This window comes from Caenorhabditis briggsae, assembly GCF_000004555.2.
Source record: "Caenorhabditis briggsae complete genome, chrIV, whole genome shotgun sequence".
Classification (NCBI taxonomy): domain Eukaryota; kingdom Metazoa; phylum Nematoda; class Chromadorea; order Rhabditida; family Rhabditidae; genus Caenorhabditis; species Caenorhabditis briggsae.
The window spans coordinates 6,213,637-6,221,307 of NC_013487.2; the positions used below are offsets into that span (position 1 = coordinate 6,213,637).

General features: G+C 35.1%; 1 protein-coding gene across 1 annotated transcript; it reads left to right on the forward strand.

Annotated features, from left to right (window-relative positions):
• Window positions 1–585: 585 nt before the first annotated feature.
• CBG19877 lies at window positions 586–5,236 on the forward strand (the record flags this gene model as incomplete). Its single annotated transcript, XM_002633792.2, has 11 exons — window positions 586–750; window positions 847–959; window positions 1,104–1,184; window positions 1,234–1,339; window positions 1,422–1,786; window positions 3,416–3,643; window positions 3,768–3,961; window positions 4,085–4,203; window positions 4,260–4,434; window positions 4,753–4,896; window positions 5,124–5,236. 11 exons carry the CDS (start codon window positions 586–588, stop codon window positions 5,234–5,236), a joined length of 1,803 nt encoding a protein of 600 aa, XP_002633838.2.
• Window positions 5,237–7,671: the final 2,435 nt, after the last annotated feature.

Sequence of the window (7,671 nt, forward strand, 5' to 3'; positions counted from 1 at the left end):
GAAAGAAAATGAAGAGATAAGTGGTCATTTGGAAGATAGATAATGCAGAATCTATACATTTATTTTTGGTCTGGGATTGATTTCGTAACAATCTTTGTTTGTTGGATTCTCCAGTTGAGAATTTTATATAAAACACATTCAAGATTTCGTAACCAAGTTATTCATTGGCCTGCCGAAAACCCTGTATTAGGCAAGCTTCACATTGTCAAGTTTGAGCACAATTATCTCGGCTCCTATGAGAGATACAAAAAATGTGTCAACTGATAAAACATTTTGTATATTATGATTAACATTTCAATATTTGACCACTTCTTCATATCTTTCATAGGAAATGAGATATATGAGTCGAAAGTTAAAAGTTAGCCCTTTTTCACAGGTTTTTACGGTATCTGCATTGATATAAAGATTCTAGAGAAAGTATCTTAACAAGTTTTTGCTCTCTCCCGTGTCTGTTAATACAATAATCTAAAATTCTTTCTGTTTCTGAAACATTTTTAAATAATGTTCGATGCATCTTTTTCTGGTTCGTCGACTTTTCTTTCATCTAAATCCCAACTCACACCACCTCCCAAGTTTCAGATTTTGATGACGTCATGTTTCATCAAATCTATATTACTCCTACTATTCATCAATTTTTCAAACTCCATCGACAGTGACTTCCACGTCTTCCATCCACTTCTAGCTGCTCCACGAACACTCCCAGGTGTCCGTGTCAGAATACTGCCACGTGGTTTGGCCTACTTGAATAATGTAAGAGTTTTCAAAATTTGCGGCTTCATAAAATTCACAAATTCTAAAGAATCGGTTGTGATTGCTTTTATTCTTGAGAAAAAAATCCATTTTCAGATCGCTGCGAATCTTCTAGCTGATCAACTTCCTCGACTTGTTATCCCAGATGTTGAACATATTCTTCCCAGCAACCAAGGAATCATTTACATCTCCAGAATTCATTTGTCTCGGTAAGATTCTGATATTTAAAAAATTACAAAAAAAGGATAAGACAACAGAAAAATAGAGGTCATAAAATAATGATGTGTTGTTCCAAAAAAAGTGTAAACGCAAACATGACAGGTTTATCCATGTTGTTACAATTATTAAACTAGGTTCCGACGCGCCGAACATCATCAGCTGAACTCGACGGCGCCGAATAAGATATCATGGACCATGCAAAATATGGATATTGGGTAAAAGGAAGAGTTCGGAGGGTTCTAAAATCATACTAAAAGATTTCAGACTTCTGGGAGATTTGAGCGGCTCTGTGAATATTGTGGTTCCACTGAATTTGACAGGACAGGTGGAGATTCTGGCGCAAGGTCTCACTTTTCATTTGGAATCTTCGGTAAGTTATACTGTTTCAAGTTGTTAATACAAAGAAACCTTCTAGCTATTAAACAATCGATACATGAACTAAAAGCTTACAGATAGAAAAAGGCAAAAATGGGTCGGCAAAAGTGACGTCACTCTCATGTCTAGCTACAATTCGAGATGTTACCGTAACCAATCACAACGGGGGACTCTTCGGATTAGCAGTTTCTGTATTCAAGCAAGGAGTATCGGACAATGTCCGTCATATGTTACAAACGATTATTTGCAAAAAAGTCAGAAAATATATCGACGAGGATGCGAATGAAAAGTTGGCCGAAGCACAGACTTCGAGTAAATTAGGAGATGCTTTGGAGACGAATGCATTGAAAATGATATCAGTTGGTGGCGATGAGAAGTCGAGAATCGATGTGGCTAGTATATTCGATTCGTCGTTGGCTTCGAAGTTCTTCATTGATTTCCGGTGAGTGAGTTTGAAAGTTGAATATTTTGAAATGGAACATTATTTGAGCTATATTTCTCTGGAGTTAGGCGGGCAACTTTGTCCGCTGTAGCTTTTATCATATACATGATACAACTGTTTGAATAATTTTTATTTTCCAACGTTTTTCAAAAGTTTACAGCTATTTTTTGGAGATTTTCCCGCCAGAATTCACCAGCCGAACAAAATATAAACCAAATTTTTCTTTTTCATCAGATCTTAATAACCCAGAATTTTTTTGAAATGTTCATTTCTTTGTGTCTGTTAGCCAGAGATACAGTAGGCTGCAATAGTAAACTGCAAAAACATGTTCCTATTTTTTGAAAAAAATAATGTTACCAGTCCATTGAGATACATTTCACAGGACCTTAAAGGTGGTGTGCGGTGAAAAATTTTATTGCTTCATTTTGTGCAGAAATCCATGTAGATTCCCATAAAAATAAAGAAAAAATTCAAAAAAAATTCCTTCGTTGAGAAAAACGGCATCGAAAAGTCAAAGTGGGATCCGGTGGCCTAGCGGCCAGGTGTGAGTTTCTAGGCCAACTGCCGCTAAAAGCGCGCGAAATTCGAACTTTTACTGATTTTCAGTGTTTTCTCTGATGTTTTTTAAAGATTTCAAAATGTTTGTTAGTTTCCTCCCAGGTGTATGAAAAACCTGAAAAAAAATCAGAGAAAGCAAAAATCAATAAAAATTTGAATTCCGCGCGCTTTTACCGGCAGTTGGCCTAGAAAACTCACACCTGGCCGCTAGGCCACCAGTTCCCACTTTGACTTTTCGATGCCGTTTTTCTCAATGAAGGAATTTTTTTGAATTTTTTCTTTATTTTTATGGGAATCTACATGGATTTCTGTATTGATGCAATATTTCATCCCCTATACTTGAAACAGGACCGAAATGGGCATTTTCGTCGGCCAGTTTTGCAAATACAGTATATAATTCCGGATAACTTTGAAAAATGATTTGGAAAGTGAGAAAAACTATCCGGTGTCGGTCGTTTCTTATAAGTTTTTAGAAGTTTCTCAAAACGATTTGGTACTACAATAAGGGCAGTTTTGAAAAGTTTTAAGTCTTCTTGGCCGTTTTTTCAAAGAATTACAGCTTTTGGAAATTTCATTAACAGAAAAAAAAGTCGTTTGCTTCATCCGTTTAAAAAAGCATTCAAAATTTTCTGTTTCATCACATTTGAATAACACAGAATTTTTTGAAATGCTCAGTTTTCCGTGTCGATCTGTCACCCAAAATAGCAGATTACAACAGAAAAACTATCATAACCTATCGATTCTAATTTAAATTTTTAAAATTTTTAAGTAAATTTTTTTTACAGAAAATGAACAAAAATCGAAAAAAACCCAAGGGATTTATGTCCAATTTTAGATTTTGATTAGGTTATCACCGGACTTGTTCAAAAAAAAAATTTCGAAAAAAATTCAAGTAACAAATTTCCCAAAAAAGATTGTAGAAAAAGCTTTCTGGGCCCAGAAATTCCAGATTTGGGAACTTTAGACGAGGCATAAAGGAAGGCTCAGACCAATGTTTTATTACATTAAGCACCTCTTTAAGCTAAACAATTTTTATTTTTCGAAATTTCATTCTGAAAATCGTATTTTCAGACTAAAAGAACATCCAATTTGCCACGAGAACACAGTGGAACTCGCTTCATGGGGAGAGATTTCATATATGGGTCAAGGAGACACTCCATTCGGACCAGTCGACGCTTCATGGCCAGGAAAATCTCCATTCAAAGCGAATGTTGTCGATTCAGTGACCAGTAAGGATTCAATGATCGAGCTGGTGGTGTCAGACTTTTTGCCGAACTCCCTTCTCTATCATGCTTATGTGTAAGTCGCGAATTTTTGTATGAAACCGTCATAGTGTAGTGAAATTGCTCGAAAATAAAATCGAAAATCTTCACAAGTTTCCTGAAACAGCTACCAATTATTAATTATGGTAATTTATTTCCAGGCAACGATTCATCAAAGTTCTCCTAACTCCACGAACCAAAGGAGTTGCCTCATTTCTTCGAACAACTTGTGAGGGATCTTTCTGTATTTCCGATTTGGCTCCTCAATTAGCTGAACAATATCCGAATTCTACTGTAGAACTGGCTATGAGTGCCACCAGAGCGCCTGCTGTCTTATTTAGTGAGAAAAATGGAGGTAATTTGAAAAATCTCAAATGGGAATTAAAAACATTCAGATCCCTGTTTCACTACTTTTATATAAAAATAGTTGTTCCATTCGATTTGTTCTTTTCTTTATCATTTATGCGATACTTTCCAGGTACGATCTCGGTATCCATGGGCGGACTAGTCGTCGTTTTCGCTGTAAACGGAAACCATCGTCGTCAAGTCATTGTAGTTGATCTGGATGTTGTTGCGGATGCCCGATTGTCTATTCAGGTAATACTTGGAAACTACGAATACTTTGAGCTAGATGATTAACACCAAAAATTCAGGGTCACAATGTAAGTGGATCCGTGGAACTTCGAAAGTTCGAATTGAAGCGTCGGACTGGAACCGTGGACATATCTGATGCAGAAATTGACGATATTGCTCTTCTAGTCAGTCAGTTGGCTGAAAATTTGTTGAATGGTCTGCTTGTGAGCGGAATGCCACTCCCACTTCCTCATGGTGAGCTTTTTTTATTTTTCAAAGTTACTGTAAAGCCTGCAATAGAATGGCCCCTAGCTTTTAACTTTGAACCAATTTATCTCGGAAAAAGTGTGTGAATGTTTCGGAATTTCGGAATCATCCGATTTATCGAAAATTTTCAGAATTTCATTCAAAATTCTGTGTAATAAATATTAGATTGCCATGATTTTTGAAAACTCGGTAAACAACTTGGTGAATAACGAACTCTAAAAATTTCATTATCTAAATTCAACCTGATTTTTATTGGTGCTCCTCAATTTGCAAGGTTTAACGTTTTCCGATTTGCCCATATTTCAGTGCTTCGGATCAAGGACAGTCATATCAACGTATTGAGTCGTCGGATGCATATTCAGGTGGATGTAGACGTGGATGAAAGGAGATTATCCAAACTGGCGTCGCAGACATTTTTCAAAACACCACAGTTTTCCGATGTCAATTTGAGTAAGTTTAGAAAAAATATTGCAGTTTCAAAAAGTTCATAATGACAAAATATGCTCAAAGTCGAACGATATCTAGGGTCTGGAAATGTTGCCTTCAAAGCTAGAAGTTTGAGCTGCATGAAAAGTTGTATATACAAATAGGATGAAAAAAAAGCACTGTTCCAGCACATTCGCAAAAAAATTTGTCTACTAAATTACATTGCTGAAAAGTTTTTTGCTTGATTTCAGGTCCGATCCGCCGAATGGTGCGTCCTGTTCCCTTCCTGGAAGGTCGTCAACAAATCTCACAATTCAATTTCAACAATTGGTCTACTGATTCAGCGAGAAGAATATTCCGTTGAGAAGAATTTTTGAAAATCCTAATCGTGTAGATTTTTAAAGCTTAACTCTAGTCCAGATTTCTTTCATCGCAACCCCCGTTCTGTTATATTACGGGTATTACTTTACACTGTTTCAGTCTGTTTGTACATAAGAATATTAATAAATATTTATCAATCTGTTGATTACTACCACCAATTATATATTTGTTTAGTTAGGCAACTTTTATCCAGAATTTCATCGCAAACATTTTGATATGAATTTTTAAGGAAAAACAAGAATGAGCGAGGAGATATGTAGGTTTTGATTCAGTCTGGATTACTGTAGATTTGTAGAAAAATAAACTTCGTAAATTATTCGCCGTGTCGCGTACCGTAACTCCAAAAAACTCCTCAAAATCTCCTATTTTTTTTCCTTTAAATTGAGTTGAAGTGCCATTCTATTACAGGTTAAATATGTATCAGTTTTTGAAATTTTAATCCCAACAGTAAAAACAAATAATGTCTACTTTCTTACAATACTCTTGAAACAGCGAAATTCCTCTTCTATAATTCCAATAACTATTTTCCCATAATCCGTGATTTCTATGAGGTCAGAATCTCATCCACCCACAAGATATTAGATACATTTTTCATTAAAAAATCCCACATACCAAATAATTCTTCAGAATCATTAGAATTTCCAAAATCGTTTGCATCTTATACCAAAGAAAGTAAAAAAAACCTGAAGAAAAAAACCCAAAAAAATGGAGGAATCCATTGCACACACTTTTTCTTCGTTTCTCCTTTCAACACCACCATCTTCTTCTTCTTCTTCTTCTTTTTCGTATTCCCCGCTGAAAGATTCATCAATTCCTCTTCTGCTTTTTCTTCTTCATCTTCTTCTTCTTCTTCCTTCAGAAGATGTTTGGCACCCTATCTAATTTCGGAAACCTTTTTTTCTCAATTCTTTTCATCTTTTTTTGTAGTACTAGTCAGAATATACTTCAGATTCTTTACTTCAGATTCTGACGACACAACGTCTTCAGATGACTTTAGAAGTTTTTCAGAAGAGAGGAGGAGTCAGAGAAGCCGAATCAAATCCAATTTTCTCAGTTTCGATTGTCTTTTTTGCAGTCAATCCAGTTTTTTCTTTTTTCTTATTTTCTGTGTGCCCAAAATGCCCAAAATTGCGATGTCAGCAAAAATCGAAAACAACCAAAAGTGCAAATTGCAAAAAATTGTTCTATGACCCCTGAATATAACCTGTAAACAGCCACAAAAACTAAAAGTTTTCATATGAAACTCTGAAAATTCCAGTTTTTCCCTTTTCTCGGTTTATGATAATCCAATGACGTCCGCGAATCGAAAATCGAAACAAAAAGTTAAAGTTCGCACAACTTGTGATTCTTCTCATTTTTCCGTTATTTTTTTTCCTGTCCTTCTCCCATATAATTTTTAATCAGTTGACACTTTTTTATCGCTCCCTATTTTTAGAAATATAACTTCTGTATGATTAATATTATCACGGGAACGGACTGTTCTTTGGAAAATGAAAAAAGGCAAAACAGTCGGAAAGTTCGAAATGTTTTCTACTATTTTTGGAATAAACAGGTGCTGAATTCGTTGTCCTTGTGAAATTGTTTTCAGTTTGAGATTATTTTTCATAATTTTACCAAAAACAATAGATGAACGTTGCCTGAAATTGACATAAGATTATTAACACAGTGCGAAGACAATTAAAAAAAAAAGATTCTGAAACTGTAAGTGTTTTTGTTCTTGTGTATCACAAACCGTATTTCCTCTATTAGATTACTACCAAACCGTCAATTTTGAGCTCAATTATCTCGATTTCTACGAGAGATATCAAAAATGTCAAGTGATGAATTATTGGTGATACTATGACAAATAATTGGATCAGTTGCCAAATTTTTGATATCTTTCAAAGTTGACGGTTTGTGTGGGCTTTTGTCAGAGGAAATATAGTAATATGTGTAACCCTCAGAATGGAACATTTTTGAAGTTTTGGGTTTTGGGATTCAAGTCAAAGAAATCATGCGTTCGAAAATACCATATTGGCATTTTCAATTACGGACAACTGGCCAAGTCGGTCTTTTTTATTTATTTTTCAGTTAAATATCAAAAAATTCGTACAAAAGTGAACCATAAACATGTTGAAACTAACGGACTATCGTTTAAAAGTTCTTAAAAATTCAAATTCCCAGAAACCCTAAAAATTTTCACATGTTTCATATAACTTTTAAGATCAAGCATTGGTTGTTATGACAGTATTAATTTTATTCTTTTGCGGAATTATAACCTGCCAGCTGCGTGTTTGCAGGCTCATGTCAACGCTAAACACTGTAATTGTTCTACTTGGCCTGTAGGCACGAGTTGACAGTTTCTCATTTTTCCATGGCTATAGAGACCGTACAACCTTTAATTGAAGGGCCTACTTATTTTTAAAGTTGAGGTGGTTT